The 18,774-nt window shown below is 34.3% G+C and overlaps 4 protein-coding genes across 13 annotated transcripts in view; 2 read left to right on the top strand and 2 right to left on the bottom strand.

Annotated features, from left to right (window-relative positions):
* The first annotated feature begins 228 nt into the window (after positions 1 to 228).
* Ap-1gamma (adaptor protein complex 1, gamma subunit) lies at positions 229 to 8,585 on the top strand. 7 transcript variants are annotated; one of them, XM_083101755.1, is made up of 15 exons: positions 229 to 793; positions 2,170 to 2,285; positions 2,681 to 2,742; positions 3,101 to 3,293; positions 3,382 to 3,528; positions 3,621 to 3,936; positions 5,466 to 5,876; positions 5,962 to 6,192; positions 6,265 to 6,486; positions 6,641 to 6,768; positions 6,886 to 7,132; positions 7,423 to 7,696; positions 7,769 to 7,929; positions 8,027 to 8,119; positions 8,221 to 8,585. In XM_083101755.1, the coding sequence occupies exons 2-15, from the start codon at positions 2,266 to 2,268 to the stop codon at positions 8,320 to 8,322; spliced, it is 2,607 nt and encodes an 868-aa protein (XP_082957881.1). In that variant the 5' UTR covers positions 229 to 793; positions 2,170 to 2,265; the 3' UTR covers positions 8,323 to 8,585. The 7 variants fall into 7 exon arrangements, with proteins under 7 accessions (XP_082957881.1, XP_082957886.1, XP_082957885.1 ...); XM_083101760.1 differs by having other exon boundaries at positions 3,110 to 3,293; XM_083101759.1 differs by having other exon boundaries at positions 2,228 to 2,285.
* A 2,424-nt stretch (positions 8,586 to 11,009) lies between these two features.
* On the bottom strand, positions 11,010 to 14,209 carry Csn5 (COP9 signalosome subunit 5). 3 transcript variants are annotated; one of them, XM_083101765.1, is made up of 5 exons: positions 13,879 to 14,209; positions 12,489 to 12,654; positions 12,180 to 12,414; positions 11,904 to 12,098; positions 11,010 to 11,727 (listed from the first exon to the last, which is right to left on the bottom strand). In XM_083101765.1, the coding sequence occupies exons 2-5, from the start codon at positions 12,638 to 12,640 to the stop codon at positions 11,269 to 11,271; spliced, it is 1,041 nt and encodes a 346-aa protein (XP_082957891.1). In that variant the 5' UTR covers positions 12,641 to 12,654; positions 13,879 to 14,209; the 3' UTR covers positions 11,010 to 11,268. The 3 variants fall into 3 exon arrangements, with proteins under 3 accessions (XP_082957891.1, XP_082957890.1, XP_082957889.1); XM_083101764.1 differs by lacking the exon at positions 13,879 to 14,209 and adding an exon at positions 13,746 to 13,850; XM_083101763.1 differs by lacking the exon at positions 13,879 to 14,209 and adding an exon at positions 12,963 to 13,295.
* LOC145972805 (tetraspanin-3) lies at positions 13,865 to 18,225 on the top strand. The gene is made up of 5 exons (XM_083101766.1): positions 13,865 to 14,057; positions 15,695 to 15,883; positions 15,999 to 16,163; positions 16,674 to 16,883; positions 16,942 to 18,225. The coding sequence occupies exons 1-5, from the start codon at positions 13,995 to 13,997 to the stop codon at positions 17,107 to 17,109; spliced, it is 795 nt and encodes a 264-aa protein (XP_082957892.1). The 5' UTR covers positions 13,865 to 13,994; the 3' UTR covers positions 17,110 to 18,225.
* The window catches only part of LOC145972801 (uncharacterized), a 231,699-nt gene continuing 227,937 nt past the window's right edge, over positions 15,013 to 18,774 (bottom strand). The window contains exons 16-17 of one of the 2 annotated variants that reach the window (XR_014439291.1): positions 16,016 to 16,158; positions 15,013 to 15,922 (exon numbers count right to left, since the gene is read on the bottom strand). Coding sequence is in view for 1 of the 2 variants with exons in the window: in XM_083101753.1 (XP_082957879.1) it covers positions 16,148 to 16,158 (11 nt within the window). In the remaining variant the exon portion in view is untranslated. Of the gene's footprint in view, positions 15,923 to 16,013; positions 16,159 to 18,774 lie in introns of those variants that run through there. The other variant, XM_083101753.1, reaches the window with a different exon arrangement.

Here is an 18,774-nt window from a genome sequence, read left to right on the forward strand (position 1 = left end):
ATTTTTCGCGAATGAAAATCGCGGTCGAAATCGACATAATCCCTGCGAGTTGAGGTTTTCGTAAACGTTAAAACATCCAGCAACAAGGAGACACGTTTTTTCCGTAAATCCTAGATTACCTTGGATTCATCGCTCTTTCGCGACATCCGAATTTCGCGCCCATGTGTGCGCGCAATGGTGCCCCACACATATGCATACACACACTCGCAACGTTATTTCCTATACACGCAAGTTGGAATTTGCGTGACGCGCGGCGCTTCCCGCGCGTTTTCCTCCTCGACGACCGTTGTCATCCTCGCGCGAGTCGGAGACACGCGAGGTTATAATTCGTGGTGTGTGTCTCTAAACCCACGACGAGAGACGTCCTTCTCCCCTCGCGTCGCGCTTCCCCATGGAAAGTCCCTGACGACGTCAGTGACAACGTCGACGACGGGCGACAGCCATCTTTGAATCCTCCCGTCCTCACGCACGACACGCGAAATTCCGCGCGACCTGTCGTCGACGAGACAGACGGGGTGGAGAAAGAAAGAGAGAGAGAGAGAGAGAGAGATAGAGTGAAAGGACCGGGGAAAAAGGAGCGAGAAAGGGGAAGAAACGTCGGGTGTGCGAGTCGTTCGCGCGGGCGGGCTGTTAGCGTGTGTGCGTGCATATGTGCATGTGTGCGTGTGTATGTGTATATGCGCGGTACGTGTGGTCGACGACCGTGGTAGGTAGGAACTTCGGAGCTATGTTCTTGGGGCTCTGCTGACTAGAGACTGACCTCCGTTTTCACGGCACCCGACGACGTCGCACGGTACGTATCCACGTTGTCGTCGTCGTCGTGAATCGCAAAGATCTCCCGATTACCTCGCGGTAGAAGAGGGGGCGGGGGGGGGGGGCAGGTGGGATACCGGTGGCGTTTCGAGTACCTCGAGTACACACGTCGCGAAGGCAGAAACGTGAGGGCGCACGGCTCGCATTCACCGAGGCCAAGATTCGGTGGATTCATCCGACAACGACTTCGCCTCGTATCGGACTTGGTGCTCCCGAGTTCGAGTCCCGTCCGTGATGTGAGCGCGGAACCTGGCACCACCTGGGGCTAACCGCGACGTTGCCGCGCCGACCCTACGGCAGACGAGTACTCGGATCCGCTTCTGTCATCGCGTATGTATTCCCGCGCGCGATAACACGTCACGCAGGAAGTTGCTGGCCTCTCCTCCTCGGGAGGCGATCCGGACGCGTTCGCGTCGACCGCGAGGGATGCTCGACAGCCGCGGGCTAACCCTCCCTCGACTTGCACTTCCTCCTTATGCAAGTCCCCCCCTCGTGTTTTGCGCGATATATGCCGTCGTGGCCGAGTCGAGCGCCGCGGGATTCTGGCACGTGAAATCGCAGTGACATCATCCGTCGTAGTTGATTGATATTGCTACCGTGCCCTTTTTTTCCATCGCGATCGACGATGCATTCCGAGCCCGGTATGTCCCTCACGCTTCTACCGCGAGACGTATCACGAGCCGATATGTAATCCGTATGTCCATTGCCCTACTTTGGGAAGCTTCTTTTTTGAAGCTCTCCTCGCATTCCGTCTTCTGTGTCAAGTTGTGTTCAATGATGCATATACTATGTAGCTATTGGTCTGTTGAATTTATGAGCTTCTAATTAAGGTAATCTCAAGGTGACTAGGTCGCTTTTCTCTTTCAAAGTGGCGATAGATTAGATTTTCAGGAATGGCCAATAATTGTACATATATTTACATTACTTTTAATGGAATATTAGATTTTACGTAACAATTTTTTATATTTCTCTCTTATGCAAAAAAACCAGTAACAAGATACGATACTTGTATGTTAATTTTGACAATTTACATAATAATCATTTTGCAATAAAGAGAAATCTTTTAAATGGCCATAACATTGTTATAAATATAACATTACAACATTATTCTTTAAGTAAAATGTGCAAAAATTGAAAATTGCAAAATCACTTTGTGGACTAGAACATTAGATGTACATTTATGGAAATTTATATGTATGCAATCTAAGCTACTTTTATCGCATTATCGACACAGAAGACTGAATTGTTTTCCTTTGATATTCTTCATTGTTTTGATTAGAGTCTCCATTATATATGTAATCTATTAATATAATACTAACATCCTTTATAATATTGTCATTGTCCTGTGTCCACTAGGAGGATAGCAGAGTTCGTGTTTTGTACTCATCTGTGCTTGGTTTTTTTTTTTGTGAAGCTTGTGGCATAGAACTTCAAAACTCAAGTTGAGAAACAATGAATGCCTCAGAACATGGGTAATGCATAACTATTATGTTCTTATATGTATATTTATATTAATCTTGAATTTTGACAATAGTGACAGAAACAATAGTAAGAGAAAAGTGAATTGTAATATGTTTATCTCTCTCATATATATGTTAAATATATTAAAATCAATTGGTTTGTTATTTTTACTAATTGTAATGTATGAAATATCCATTTATTAATATGAGTGAAAGAAATTTATCATAGATGACATATAGTTGTTATATCTTATTTTTATATTTTATATTTTGCAAGAATATGAAATACCAAAGTACCTGCAATAAAATTAAGTTGTTAAATAAACAAATATTATTGCACGATGAGTAGATCTGACAAGTAGAAATATTGATGCTTATAAAACAGCATGAGTGTGTATTTTTTTTAGGTTTAACCCAGCCTTTAACATGGCCTCCATAAAGCAAGCTTTCAATGAGGCTGTGGAGAGAGGTAGGTGTATTGTTGATGTAATTGACTTACAATGACTGTAACAGCTAATCATTGGAACATCTGATTCTGCCTGTTTGCTACTTGCAATCCTTTCTGCATTCTTTCATATTTTAAAAATTAATCAGGTTTAAGTTACTTTAAAAGTTGTGAATTTTTATATTACAACATACTTAAGCAATGAGATTAGTTTCTCCATAATAAAAAAGTATGCGTTTTGTTTATTCAAATTTTTCTCAGGAATTTTTCATTGTTGCATTTTTACTTTACTTGATTAATTTACAAAGTTATTTGCAAGCGGAATCAACGGTTGCCAAAGATAGTGATAATTTGTACTGATGACTTTTTCACGCTTTAAAAGTCTCAACAGTTAGAATGCCTGCGCCGACACGGTTGAGGGATCTGATTAGACAAATTCGAGCTGCGCGAACGGCAGCGGAAGAGAGGACAGTCGTAAATAAGGAGTGTGCGTATATCCGTTCGACATTTAGAGAAGAGGACAGCGTCTGGAGATGTCGTAACATTGCCAAATTGCTTTACATACATATGCTGGGGTTGGTATCAAGATATTAATTATAATGTCCAATATCGTCACTTGTAATATTATCACACAAAACATTATTTTTTAAATATCCATTTTAGATATCCGGCGCATTTCGGTCAATTGGAATGTTTAAAGCTCATCGCTTCCCCAAGATTCACAGATAAACGAATTGGTTATCTGGGGGCCATGTTGTTGCTTGACGAGCGGCAGGACGTGCATCTCTTGATCACGAATTGTTTAAAAAAGTAATGTTGCTCCGGATTTTCATCACACACACAACATTTTCATGTGTTTTTCAAAGAAGATTAATATCTTCATTTTCCTTTTCTGTTAACAGTGACTTGAATAGCTCAACGCAGTTTGTCATTGGTCTGGCATTGTGCACCCTTGGTGCAATCGCGTCGCCGGAAATGGCGAGGGATCTAGCGTCCGAGGTCGAGAGACTGATGAAGTCGCCGAATGCGTACATCCGAAAGAAAGCGGCGCTCTGTGCCTTTCGGATTATCAGACGTGTTCCGGAGCTGATGGAGATGTTCCTGCCGGCCACCCGTAGCTTGATCACCGAGAAGAATCACGGGGTGCTCATCACCGGCGTTACCCTTATTACGGAGATGTGCGAGAATAGCATCGACACGCTAAATCATTTTAAAAAGGTATATCCAAAAGAATATTCGCTTTCGACGCACAACATCCAATAGTAAAACAAGTTTCTTAAAACAAGTTTCTGTAGACACATGCAGTTCAATGTCGTAAATATGATCTCCTTTGCCAAGTCATAGTTTTATTGCATCATTTAATCGATTCAACTGTAACACGATTGTATAATTTGATCTGTCTAGTATGGCCGATATCAAAGACTGATAGTAATAGAGAAACTTGCTGAAAGAATATTTAGTATGCATATCTAGTACTGGAATTATTTATTAGATAATTTAGGAAGTGGAATATCATTAGACAATTATGGTCTGTTCACGAGATAGTGATGGAAAAGAATGCAGTCTTAATCTTTATAGGAGTATAGATATGTTGTGAAATAGTGTTACGAAAGTTCAGAAGAATATTTTATTGGAGTTAGAGAGAGAGAACGAAAGAAAAAGAAAGAGAGAGAGAGAGAATCATAAATATTAATGAATCACAAATTATTTTCTCTCGGCGAATTTATAAGTAGTAGAAGAAAAAGAAATTATCACTTTATGTTAATATAAAATCAAAATTTTGAACATGTCTTTTATTTTGCAGTCGTAATACATGCTCCTTGTGCTCTAAATAAATTATATTGCAGCTTTATTTATATACATATAGGCAAAGATTTGCGAGTTTTTTCTTCTATTCTTTGTTTTTTTCGAGGAAAATATCATCTATTTAAAGAACAATTATATAATATATTTCTTATGAAAGTTACGCAAAATTTAATTCTTTTAAATCTATCATTTGAGTATACATAATATAAGCATTGATTTTGTCTTTCTTAGGAATGCGGCCACCGTGAGGTAATATGCATATAAAAGTTCTTTGTATTTCTGCATGTATGCTTACTACTCAGACTTCATTCTTTTCTTTTACTTTATCTGAAGTAAATATAAACGTCAACTACCAAAAATCGTGAAATCAATATCTTGTCTGCTTTTTTGCAACATTATTTTTTAAATTATTAAATTACATTTCTATATATATATTTTCTTCTTATATAAGAATATTATATAAAATTTTTTATATTATTATTCTATATATGAATTTTTCATTATTTTTTGAGAAAATAGTTATATGTTCAAAGATGTTATAGTCACAATTGTAATATTTATAATTGGCATGATGATATTTTGTATAGTTGCATGTTTATCTTAGCTTGTTTATGAATCAAGCTCTATATTTATCATATATTTAACTAAATAGCTTATAAGTGTAATAAGGATATTTAATGAATATAATATATATAATTTGCATTCAAGAGAAAAATTGTTCTTAAATAGTTCTGAAATCAAATGTTCAAATATTACTTAAGTCGATTGTGCGTATATTATTTGCATTTTGGTATACGTTATATGACAATATATATGTATATTATTTTATAATGGTTTGTTCTGTCATCTTATTTCTTATATATGTTTGATATTTGATGTAAGTAATCGCGTTAAGTGTAAATTTGTAGTATCTTTGGAATTAAATAAAAGTCTTATTGCAGATTGTGCCAAATCTGGTAAGAATCCTGAAGAATTTGATCCTAGCCGGATATTCGCCCGAGCATGATGTGTCCGGAGTATCGGACCCTTTCCTACAGGTGAAAATATTACGTCTTCTTCGTATCCTGGGACGCAACGATGTCGACGCGTCCGAAGCCATGAATGATATCCTTGCTCAAGTCGCTACCAATACAGAAACAAGCAAAAATGTTGGTAATACTATACTGTATGAGACAGTTCTTTCCATCATGGATATCAAGTCGGAGAGTGGACTTCGAGTTTTAGCAGTCAATATATTGGGCAGATTTTTACTGAACAATGACAAAAATATCAGATATGTAGCTTTGAACACGTTGCTGAAGACAGTTTACGTGGACACGAGTGCAGTGCAGAGGCATCGATCGACAATTCTAGTAAAATATTTATAAATCTTTTTTTTCTTTCTGATAAAAATAAAATGCTTTATTATAATCTTATTAATCTTTGATTTAATTTCAGGAATGTCTAAAGGATCCGGATGTGTCAATTAGAAGACGCGCAATGGAATTAAGTTTCGCGCTCGTAAATTCCAATAATATCAGAAACATGATGAAGGAATTGCTCTTGTTCTTGGAACGGGCTGATCCGGAATTCAAGGCTCAATGCAGCAGCAATATCGTAATGTCTGCGGAAAGATTTGCTCCAAACAAACGTTGGCATCTAGAAACTCTATTTAAAGTACTCGTCGCGGTATGTATTTTTAGGATATCGTAAAATGAAATTCATATGCGAAACATGATTATTGAATCTTCTAATCTTTAGGCTGGTAATTATGTGCGTGACGATGTAGTAGCATGCACGATACAATTAATATCCGAGACGCAGCCTCAACAGAATTATGCTGTTAGTGCTCTGTGGCATGCGTTAGAAAAAGATACATCCGATAAACAGCCTTTAGCACAAGTTGCCACATGGTGTATCGGTGAATATGGTGATCTATTGTTGTACAGTCCGCCATCGGAGGATGTCGAAACTCCAATCAATGTAAGTTCGATTATAGCAATGGTGATGATCTATACATGAAAATACTTCAATATTGCTATGATGGAATGTTTAAACCATTATTTCTTGATCACATTTTTCTTGAAAATTTTATATGATTACGACTTCTCGTAATAATTTCTCAAACTTTTTTTAGTTGACAGAAGATGAAATTATCGATGTATATCAAAGATTACTCTGGAGTCCTCAAAATACTGTAGTTACGAAACAATATACCTTATTGTCTCTTACCAAATTGAGCACGAGATTCCAGAAAGGTCACGAGTAAGTATCACGCTTTTAAGAGTTTATGCGCGCGTGATTCTATATAAAAGATCTATATAAAAGATCTACTTTTAAAATGTATAGTCATTAATGTTTTGTAATATTTTATTATTACAGAAAAATTCGTCAGATTATAGATACGTTTGGTAGCAATTTGCATATCGAATTACAGCAGAGAGGTATTGAATTCTCACAATTATTCCGAAAGTATGATCACCTGCGGCCCGCTTTACTCGAGAGAATGCCGCCTATGGAGACTGCTCGACCACAAGCTAATGGCATCATAGGTATGGTGAATGGTGAACCAGAACCAGAAGACGAAAAATCCACGGTTCAAGAACCAACCACGACTACATCTGATTCAGTAAGCATATAGCATTAATTTCTTTTTCTTCACATATATATAATTAATATTTATATTTAATGTCCAATATTTTATTCATATTCTCAATTATACTCTTTTTTTTTTGTTTTCAATATATATGTGAAAAAAATTTAAAAAAATAATATATACAACACACATTCTTAAGAATATATATTAAAAATTTCTAATTATATTAAAAAATAAATGCATTTAGAAGAAAATTATAAATAATTTAAATAATGAAAAATATACTAAGAATCATATTTCGTTTCTTTTTTGCAATTTTACAGAGTGCACTTCTAGATTTACTTGGAACTACGGATGTGGGAGTGACGATGTCGGCGACGACCTCCAATAAAAATGCTTTATCGGGCTCGACCGCGGTAACGCATAATAACGATCTGCTAGACTTGCTAGGAAGTTTGGATTTGAATACACCTACGTCTGCCGTCACACCTACGCTGCCGTTACAACCGCAGGCATCATCTGCACCGATGTTTAGTCCCACCAACACCAGTAACTTCTTAGTGGATGGATTGCTCAGTACTTCCTCAGTTCAAAACGGTTTGTGGAATTTGAAAAGATCGTGAGTTTATTTTATATTGTAAATCGTTATAATCGTGTTTCTTATTGCAGAACTACCCAGTATGGTTGTTTTGGATAAATCGGGGCTCAAGATAACGTTCAAATTAGAGAGACTGCCAGATATTCCCGATCTGTTAGTTATAAACATGTTGGCTCAGAACTCTGGAAGCACCGTTTTAACTGATTTTCTGTTTCAAGCAGCAGTTCCTAGGGTTAGACATGATATATACAAATTTACATATATGTATAGGATTATTTACCATATATAAAAAAAATTTAATGCATTTGTTTCATATTTTCCACTTTTAGACATTCCAACTACAAATGCTATCGCCTTCAGGTACTGTCATTCCACCATGTGGCCAAGTAACTCAAGTGTTGAAAGTCACAAATATGAATAGGGTCAGTTGCCAATACTTATCAACATAAAATAAAGTTTTTTGAACTTTTACCTTCTAATATCGATATTCGATCTAATATCGAATCTTTTCTATATTCTTTAGGCAGTGTTGAGGATGAGACTGCGTATATCGTATACAGGTCCAACTGGACCAGTTCTGGAACAGACAGAAGTTAATAACTTTCCCGCCTCGACATCACAGTGACAAGATATAATACAAACAACATTTGTATATATGCCTGCCTAAAAGTAATTAATCGATTTTTGAAGACAGACTGGGAAGAAAAAAAAAGGAACGCAAGTTTCATCTCCATTAGAAACAGTGAAAACATATAAGTTGGCAAATGGATATATCTAACATGCAACAATCAATTCAACAAAACTCTTGTTTATGCGGCACAGATAAGACATGACCTAAACTTTGTAAGGACATTTTGGATTTGTTAAAAACACGTTTTTTAATTTTTATGCGATTGTACGGTGTGTTCTAAAAGCTCATTTGCAACGAATTTTTCGAAAAATATTCTTTTGCCGCATATTAAAATTATCAAGAATTTCTGCGTGGGCAAGTTCCGATAAATTTCCAGTCGCGAACAATGTGATGTTAACATTTAAAGTCTTTCAAAATTACGTTATATATATATCATTATCATTTCCGCTTCGAGTCTTACAACGAGCGAATATAAAAGTACTTTGCTCTCGCAATATGCCGCAAAAATGTATGAAAAAGAAGAAAAACAAAAGATGTAAATATTTTTTCTAACCAAAACAGATGCGGAGAGAGTTGAGGAAAATATTGTGCTCCGGTTTGGTTGCATTCCCGCTGTTTTACGGCTACTAATTTAGTGCGTAATTTCTTACGTAGACTAAATGATTTAAAAAACGGAGATATAGGAAAATGAGTAAGAAAAGACACACAATAAACACATACATTAGATGCATCACATTTCAAAAAACATCGTGAAACAGAGGGAGAAAAAGAGGAAGGGAAAGAGATAAGATAGATAAATAGATAGGAAGTTCCGTCACCAAAAGTGCGTTGTCGTTATCCCAAAAAGAAACAAGGAAAAACTTAACTCTCACTGTAACAAATCAATCTTTTCTACTGCTATATTTATAAGTAAGACATCGCGAATCGTGAAGACTCGCGCAATCGTCTTGTAAATATAATCACGGTGACATATAGAGAAACAAAGAAATTCTTTTGTGATGAAGAAATAGGAAAAAAAGAAGCGCGAAATGGAATTCTTTATAATATATGTACACGCTAGAGCTGTTAACTCAATGAATACGATAATATTCACGTTTTCGTCTTCGAGAAATATCATTTGGAGGGCCGGGAAAATGGTGCATACATATACACATATATGCTACTGAAACACCACACATACATACACACATGACACTCACAGTGCACAAGTGTGTTACGTATGTAACGCGATTTCAAAAATTCATATTCAGAGTACAGAGTAACACATTGGAGGGCTGATTGTCATAATTATCTGTCTCGCGTATGTATATTAAACGTTGCATCCAATCATAAAAGATCGGGAATTCATTATCGATCAATTATCCTCTTTATCGTGTTCGAATGATATTAATTTTCGCAAAGTATCTCTATCAGTGTTTCTTTGCGTTGTATAATTCTATTAAGTTAATTCTAATAAAAATTACGAGATAAATGCCGAGAGGTATAAAGTTTTGGGGAATATAATAATATCTTAGCTGAAAAATTATTGCAAAATAGAAAATAAAATGTAAAGCTTCGAGATTGATTTTATTCACATCCGTAAACTCTGTAGTCTAATTATCGTCTAGCTGTACGCATTTTTAAGAAAGTCATAATGTAAAGTCGAAGAAGAATTATACATATATATCTTGACAATAGTCTACTCTTAAGTTTCAGTATAATTACTAACATAAAATTAACAGCCAAGTAAAACGATGTACGTGTCTCTTGGTTATTATCATTTAATTTTGCGAATTTTAATTTTACTCGACTCACTTCGAATTATTTACAGCGCCACAGATATCGCTTGTACATATATGTGTCGAAGAAAGGAAAGAGAAAAGTGTACGGATAAAAAACTCGCTCATTTAATATAATATATTCGTACGATTTTATACTTACTTTGTCGAATTTTCACGCGTATGATGAGCGACAAATATGTATGTGAGTTCGCTATAATAGGTATACAGTTTAGAAAGAATATATAGTACGTCGGGAGCAATAGAGTTGGCAGGCCAGATTTCCAGATATCTATTTTCTCTAGACTTTCCTACGAATTAGGTTAAAACACGCTGTTGTACTTAATTATTTAATTCGCTCCGAGATGTGACAAAACATTATAGCACGTAATACTATGTAAGTGTAGATGTGTATGTATATATCACAAAGATTCATCTCTTATATTAAGAACGTCGTTCTGGCACTTTTCTTTCCGATCGCATCGTTTGATTTTTCAACCGAGATGTCTTTTGTACAACTTTTCAATTAGGTTTACGATTGATTGATACAACTATATGCATTTTAGCTCCGTCCCTTATATGTTATGAGAGATGCGAGTGCGTGCGCGCGAAAGGTATAAGAGTATATAAAATAGAACAGGTGGGTGTGCGTTTCTGAGTGGCCTTGTCCTTAAAGTCTGTGACACAGCGTCAGCCCTTCAGTGGGTTTTGCTCTGCCTACTTGTTCTGAATATATTATATATTAGTTTTATATATATATATATATATATATATATATATATATATATAATATAAATATATATAACATTATATATATATATATATATATATATATATATATATATATATATATATATATATATATATACATACACGAGGATATTGATTAATGATAAAAATGCTGTATATATACTTTCTAGCGAATCAAGGTGTGAAAATAAAATGTATTTTTATTCCATTATGCTTTTAAACATTCGACACATTCATACTTGATACATTCTTGAAGTATATTTATGTAAAGAGAAAATATTCAATGGTAATATCATCTCCATATTTTAATTTATCGACGATTTTAAGAACTAAGAAACCTTAATCGAATTTCAAAAATTTAAAGGAGATATATATCATACATATATCTTTATTACAAATACATATTTTCTAACAGATTATCATAGAGCACACCTTATTGTTTCTGCTGAGGATCACAAGTTGCATTACTGCCAACATGATTAAATAGTCGGTCCTTAATTATTTGTGCCATTAAACCGTGAATAACTTCGATAGTGGTCTTACAGCTATCCCTGGTTGCTTTTATGAGTTTTTCCACTGTGCTGCGATCGTGTGGATCTGTGCCACCCAAAACAAATCCCCTACCCAAAGCTGACTCTGACTGTTCCAATTTATCCGACAAATCGAATATCTGTCCAGTAGTGTAATCTGCATTTGTCAATAGACTGGAAGAACTTAGAGTGTTGACCCAATATTTATTCCATAACGAATCGAGCAATCGTCTATCCAACGAGGACTTGAAATAAGATACTTCCAAAGAATAATATTGTTTACAATGAACACCAAAGTCCTCGATCTTGTTCAACGGTATTGTCTGATATTCTGATGGTTCCTCGTTTGCGGGTTTATATCCCTGTACAAATACATGTAATTGTTAAATAATTTATAGTGCTTTCTCGTGATAAAGAATAATTCTAGATTTAAATTTTAGAAATGAGAGAAAAGAACATCATCTTTAATCTTCTAATTTTTAGGATGGATTGCTAATTCTAATTTTGAAACATTATAACTCTAACTAAGATGCTATACCTTTGGATAAGTTCTGAATGCGCCCAGGCAAACCTTGCCGGCAGAAATAGTTCTCACAGGATCTATGACAATGGCGACGAATGGCTCTTGAAAATTTTGATTTAGCATCTGGGTAGATACATCGATCCCAGATAACCAACATCCATATCCAGGATGACTGTGATACCAACCAATTGCATTTTCTTGTCTACCAACCTGAATGATAAATTATATAGATTATAGATTTAGCTTTGTATTTTTTAATATTTCTTCATTACAAAATAATTATATACACACTTGCTTAGCTGCTTCTATGTAAGCTGTCATATATTCATAAGCTTGAGCTTGAGCATTTACTCTAGTTTCTGTGCCTTCGACTGGCAGTGCAAAGGAATCCATTACAATCATTGTATTGGCTGCTACTTTACCAAGTAAAAGGCCCATTACCTCCAGTGTTCCGCCAGATCGTGCATGCATAACCATTTTTAATAAAGCTAATGCAGATATTTTTATGTCTTTGAAGAAATGGGGACTAAAAAAAAAAATAAGAAAAGAGAATAATTAATACTTTTAGTTTTTTCGTGTCCAAATTATTGGTATTCTTACTCTTTTTCCCATGGTTTGGCAGTTAATATATCGTGTTGTTCTTTTCTATCGTATCTGTAAATCTCATCCATGGTGCTAATAGTTTCAACATTATTCGATAATTCCCATGTTTTCTGAGCAATACCGCTTTGTTCAGTAGAAGGTCCAGCCATATTGCTAAATATACCTGATAAAGATACTAATATTAATAATAATTATAAGAGTAAAGATTAGTGAATTTTATATACTCCATTTTATTATAATGTCAAAATTGTATGCTTAACGCGATAAAAATGCGAGTAATGCATTATAACAAACACCAATCTCCAAATAAAAATTTTTTTCTAGTTGGGACTATTTCCAACTCTACAAAATATTATTCAGCACATTTATATTTAAATTTTTAATACATTTGTGAGGTTAAGAACATCGAATAGTTTCGAATTGTCATCTGTCAATATAATTATTACAAACTACATATATATATATACTAACTAGACGTCGATTAATTGTACTTTTTAAAACACAATCGTGCTAATTATAATCCACTGAGCAACTTAGACATAGCTAAAATAATAGTGATTATTGTTGCGCTCACTACTTTACGTGAGTTTACTATATTTTCAACGGTTAGAAACACATGTATATACACTGTGGAAGTATCGATAAACAATTATCGATATATCGATATAGTATAATATCGATACTCTTTCTGCAACAACATTCTTTCTCAATGCGATCTTTAGTTTTCACACCTGCGAGAATCAAATCTTCATAATAAGATACAAATAAAATCACAAAGTGCAATCAAAAGTCATAAGATAAATTGTACATGAGACTGCACAATATTATAGTATGACCAAGTATGATTAATCTCTCTTTTTTTATATTTTCATATTCATCCATATCATTATTTTATTTAAATGTTTGTGTATTTAATGTAAAAATTCGTCAAAATTATTTTTTGATCATTATAGATAAAAGTCATCCTGTTGGAAATTTTACTCGTCAACAATGAAAGGAGTAAATAGGTAAAGAAATGAATAAAGTAATTATCTACATAAAGGAAATAATTCTCTCTCTCTCTCTCTCTCTCACACACACTTTCTCTTTCTCTCTCTCTAAATAAAAATATAACTGTAAATAATAATAATCGTGTATACAAAATAACACAATAAAATTTGAAGGAGTAAGGGAAAAAAATATATAATCTCGAAAGAGTGATTATTTCTCTTAAGTCTATTTAGGGAAGGAATTAATAAATCCAACGGGATGCACAAGATGTCCTGCGATGACTCAACTTTCCCGCTTTTCCGGAAATCGTAGCTACAATCGTTTCCGGAAAAGCGACCGGCTGATTGGTTAAAGCGCGTCGTTTCTTAGCGCGCGTTGCACGCACGTTAGCGCGTACCAACGAGGGACGGGGGTCACTTAGCGTCCGATCACCGTGGCGACGACGAACGTGCAACAACGTCGGACGCTCGCGTGCAGATAGTAGCCTGTCGCGTTGCACTATTTATATACGCGATGGGCGAACGAGCGTTTGTCTGTTTCCGCTACTGCCTGATCGCCGGCGCGATCCTCCTCGGTGTAAGTTTTTCCAAATTCTTCAGAGTTTCTCGTTATTTTCATCCTCTCGCGATCTCAGACATAATTCGTGACGATCGTGCGTGAAGAGGATCGGACCTCGATCGAATGAAACGATCTCCATCGCGCTATTGTCCTCCACTGTATTTCCCATTTCCCATCAGCTGATCGAGATCTAGTTGACGTTCTATTATTGCGATCGATCGCGCGCAGCTGTTCCGAGGTCGCGTGTAATTGGTGGCTTTTATTCGGCGCCAATCCTACTCGCAATTTGTGTCTATTGTGGTGGTGGCATGTAGGCATGCACGACGTGCGTGGTGTGCGTACGCGCGCGCGTGCGTGTGTGAAGTAATAACACATATTGTGACGAATGAAAAAGAGAGAATTAAATTTTTAAGAGTTTGGTGGAAGTTATATATATAAGCGAGTTGTGTTTATTTTTACAACAATGCGAACTCTTTTTCTCAAAACGAAGAGAATCGCATGTTAGTTTATACATATGTTGTTGAAATTAAATGTTTTAAAATTGTAATTATCATTTTTGAAATATAGAACTTACACACAAAGGCCCATATTCTGAATCCTCTTTTATCGATAAAAGTGCCTCTAAAAGTGGCATATAAGCCTTCTGATTGGCTACAGGCCGCTTTTAGGAGCACTTTTATCGATGAAAGAGGATTCAGAATATGGGCCAAACAGTATAGGATATGTAGTCACAATCATTAAAAGAGAAAAATAGATATCGTTTAATTTTCTTACGACCCGAAATTATAATTTTTAAAATACTTGGGGCTTTTAAATCACGTCAAGTTTTAATTTTGATTCTTAAAATAACTCTTGTTCATTGTTTAATATTTACAAAAATATAACATGAAATCATGCATGGTTTCTTAGTTGATACTATATATATGTACTGATTAATAAAAGTCAATAAGAGTTGAAGGAGACACTCTGTAACAATTGTGAAATGACCTTAATTAACACTTTATTTTTCGATTGTGAAAATATCGCGGAAACAAAGCAATAGTTTTCGCGATAATACAATAATAATGTAATTTCGATTTCTTTTATTCTAAATCTTATTAATTTCTAAATTATATACACTTACATATATGTATTTGAAATATGTGTTCCTCAATATTAATATTTATTTCGTGATAAATCTTTTGTTCAATAATCGTCTATCGCCAATTGCACCTTTTATTTTGACAGCTATCATCGTGATATTAACGCGATAGTATCGCAAAGTATGTGACGCAGTTTGCTTTAATTAAACTATGCCTCGCCTACTTATGTTAGATAAGGTTTTATGTATCTTCTCTCTTTATCAAATAACGTACATTTATTATTAGCTTGCATCATCCACGTAAATTTACCTAGTGATTTCGGGGAAGGGAACAACATGAGCAATCGACACATCGCTTCTTATCTTTAAATTTTTTACACATGATGCTTTTATATACACGTGATTAAAAAATATTAATTAAAATGTATTGTTGTGAGAAATATTTTTGCGAGTCATTATTTTAATGAAAAATGCTGTATAAAATATCAGAAATTAACATTTACAATAATGAAAATATAGCAGGAAGTATTCAACTTGAGAGAGCATGAAAATAAATCTTTCGTTTCTTTCATAGATTTCTGGTGCGGTTGTGAGCGTATTCGCCGGTTACTTTATTTATCAGCTGCATGAATATGCGTCGCTTACACCTGATAACGTATGTGGCTCAGCCGCTACCTTGTTGGCCATGGGCGTTATCACTTGTGGGATCGGCTGGTTCGTCTGGCAATTTCTCAATTTTTCCAACAGAGGTCAAGTTATCATTGTAAGCTGATTTCTCCCTTTTTTGTCTCTTTGATATTCACTAAAAAGAGAAAAAAATTAGAAATTAAATTCTAAATAAAAATATGAACATACTTATTTTTTTTTCGCATATTTAGTTTGCCGTGGCACTTACGACTATCACTCTGATCGAGACCGGTGTCGGAATTTGGGCCTTGGTACGACACGAACAAGTGGACGCCTTACCGTCTACGCAACATGACGAGATCTTTGCCCTCGCAATCACGGATGAGAAGTCTTCTTGGGATCATATGCAGTCTACGGTAATAATTTCATTTTTTCACATATTTGAATATTAAATTTTTTACTACTAGTACGATATTTAATTAATACACACACAGGCCGGTATTCATAGTCCGTTCTTATATTTAAGATCGTCTTAAGAACCCATTCAACCAATCAATGACCGCATTGCAGCTATTTGATTGGTTGAATGGGTTCTTAAGACGATCTTAAATATAAGAACGGACTATGAATACCGGCCACAGTCTCGTGATATTTCACAAATATCCGAAGCATTTGCGTTTCTTTTATAAACGCAAATGCTTCGGATATTTGCGAAATATTTCTGATTTCTACAGATTCTTTTATAAAGGTTTCTACTAAAATTTAAATTTAAATTTGATAAACTGATAATATAATAAAACAATTTTAATGTAATAAAACGAAATATTAAGTTTTATTGGATTAAAATTATTTATGTTTATCAAACTTGAAGAAAGGAATTAAAAAAAAAAGATATATAATAAATTTCATTAAATTAAATTTCTCAGTTACAATGCTGCGGAATAGACGGATCTTCCGATTATCGTGGCACGGATATGATTCCTTGGTCGTGTTGCAACACAACGAACCTCGCAAACGATACTGAGGGCATTTGCACCACTCTCTATAAGCGAGGATGTCAGCTCGTGGTATTAAATCGAACAAAATCGATCCTCCTTCACGTTTTTTTGCTTGCATTGTGTTCCGTGCTGTTACAGGTACATAATCTTGAAATTCATGAATCGATATATCATATAATTAATGTGTCAATTCCAGGTTTCTTTCGTAGCGTGCACGACTTGTTACGCCAGGATCTACAAAGATAAAATGGATAGAAGAAGGGCATCGGAAGTAGCCAAGCACTTGTCTCTGCAAGAGCCGGATACTAAGGATGTTCTTTTAACAGGTCGATCAAAATATTTGCACAATTCTGACAATTCCTAGCCAATGCCGCAAACCGTGAAGGACGAACATGTGCGTCATTTACGGATGTTGCGTCACTGTGATATGCGAAATACATTTCGCGTGGTGACAATATCTACGGTATATAGGTATACGATTGATGCTGATATTGTTTCTGTCATACAGAGTTCTAGATCTGAAAAAATATTTTAGCGAATATTTTATTCTTTAAAAAATTTTCGAATTGATTTCTCATCAGATGTAATATCAAGATCGCGTAATTCGTTACAATTTTCAACATAAATTTTTGTGACAAATAAATCTCAATTAAAATTTTTGTTAAAATTAAACGAAAAAAGAAATTTTTTAATTCGCTTAGAAATATTTACCTTTAAAATATTTTTCACTCTTGAACTCCCTGTATGAAGGAAGAAATAATAATAATATTTCGAGTGGTGCTAAACTCCCTTTGCATCTTATTCTTACTGCCGTTTCTTGAACAAATACCTCGCCAAGTTTTAAGATATAGAACGCTGAAATATTCGTGATTACAAAATGACATCAAATTATTATCATTACTGGTATTATATTCTAGTGATAGGTAAACATTTAACTTTTTAAAATTTAATTTTATATTTTTTTAATTTTTTATTTTATTTAGCAATGTCACGTCTCTCACTGCAATTATGATTTTGTTCTCGAAATATAATATCTCTTTGTTAACATAAAATGAGCACAATATCAAAGTCTACGTATATAATCTTTTAGTTTAGTTTTTGTACTTAATATATCTTTCCTGCAGAAGTCATTACATAAGCAATACAGTGCACAGTGCAATGCTTTATACAGTCAACGATACGTAAAAATAGAGTAACGTAGACATCCGGTATATATGCGTTATTCTCGCGTAAATCTAAGAACACTTAACTTTAGATAAATTAACAGAAGAGATAAGTTTGTTTTTTTCGATATAAAACTAGTGTAATCGCGTGAATGTGTGCAGCTTTTCATTTTATATATTCTTTTCTTATATTTATTCTTAATATTAAATACAAATTTTTTGTGATTTTTGGGAATATGTACGAAGATGGAAACTATTTTATACAAAGAGCACATGAATGTACAATCTTCCTTAAGAAAAATGTGTTTGAATTAAGATTTTTTTTATTATTACTAAGCGATTTAGTATCCACTGATCTTTCCTTATCCTTACAGCATATGATTTACGCTAAAAAATAATTAAAAATTGATAAAAAAATTAAAATATGACAAAACAAATTTCATTAAGATAATTTTCTTAATGTTACATTTAAATAACAAATTTCTTATATATTTCACTTAAATAAATATTTCGCACGATAAGAATTAAGAATTAAGCCTAATCACATATTTTTAGAGCGATGTCATGTAGCACGTCATCATGATGACTAAATTCTCGTTAACCATGTCATATTTATATTTCGATTTATATTTATTCATCTTTAAAAATCTTGCAAAGAGATAATTTATTTCTATGCATTTAATTTAAAAATTTCACAAGCATGTAAAAGATTTTATACTTAGTGCTCATTATTCTTTCTTATAATTACAAGCATAATTAAAAATTTCATTTACAATTTATCAAATTTACTCGAAATTTTAATAATCAAACTTTTCATTATAATTTAGATTGGCATCTATTTTTTGCAAATAAGATTGTAACAGATT

Source organism: Camponotus vicinus, unplaced genomic scaffold (genome assembly GCF_025532165.1).
Source record: "Camponotus vicinus isolate PSW18456_S1 unplaced genomic scaffold, iyCamVici1.0 SCAF_6, whole genome shotgun sequence".
Classification (NCBI taxonomy): domain Eukaryota; kingdom Metazoa; phylum Arthropoda; class Insecta; order Hymenoptera; family Formicidae; genus Camponotus; species Camponotus vicinus.

Coding starts and splice junctions, on each gene's coding strand:
- Csn5 (XM_083101765.1), bottom strand. CDS start 12,640: ATGGCTGGACCTTCTACTGAACAAAGCGGTATTGCTCAGAAAACATGG. Junction 12,415..12,488: donor GCCAAACCATGGGAAAAAGA/GTAAGAATACCA, acceptor TTTTTTTTTTAG/TCCCCATTTCTTCAAAGACA. Junction 12,099..12,179: donor ACATAGAAGCAGCTAAGCAA/GTGTGTATATAA, acceptor TTTATCATTCAG/GTTGGTAGACAAGAAAATGC.
- LOC145972805 (XM_083101766.1), top strand. CDS start 13,995: ATGGGCGAACGAGCGTTTGTCTGTTTCCGCTACTGCCTGATCGCCGGC. Junction 15,884..15,998: donor ACAGAGGTCAAGTTATCATT/GTAAGCTGATTT, acceptor TCGCATATTTAG/TTTGCCGTGGCACTTACGAC. Junction 16,164..16,673: donor GGGATCATATGCAGTCTACG/GTAATAATTTCA, acceptor TAAATTTCTCAG/TTACAATGCTGCGGAATAGA.
- Ap-1gamma (XM_083101755.1), top strand. CDS start 2,266: ATGAATGCCTCAGAACATGG. Junction 7,133..7,422: donor CCACGACTACATCTGATTCA/GTAAGCATATAG, acceptor GCAATTTTACAG/AGTGCACTTCTAGATTTACT. Junction 7,697..7,768: donor TACTTCCTCAGTTCAAAACG/GTTTGTGGAATT, acceptor TTCTTATTGCAG/AACTACCCAGTATGGTTGTT.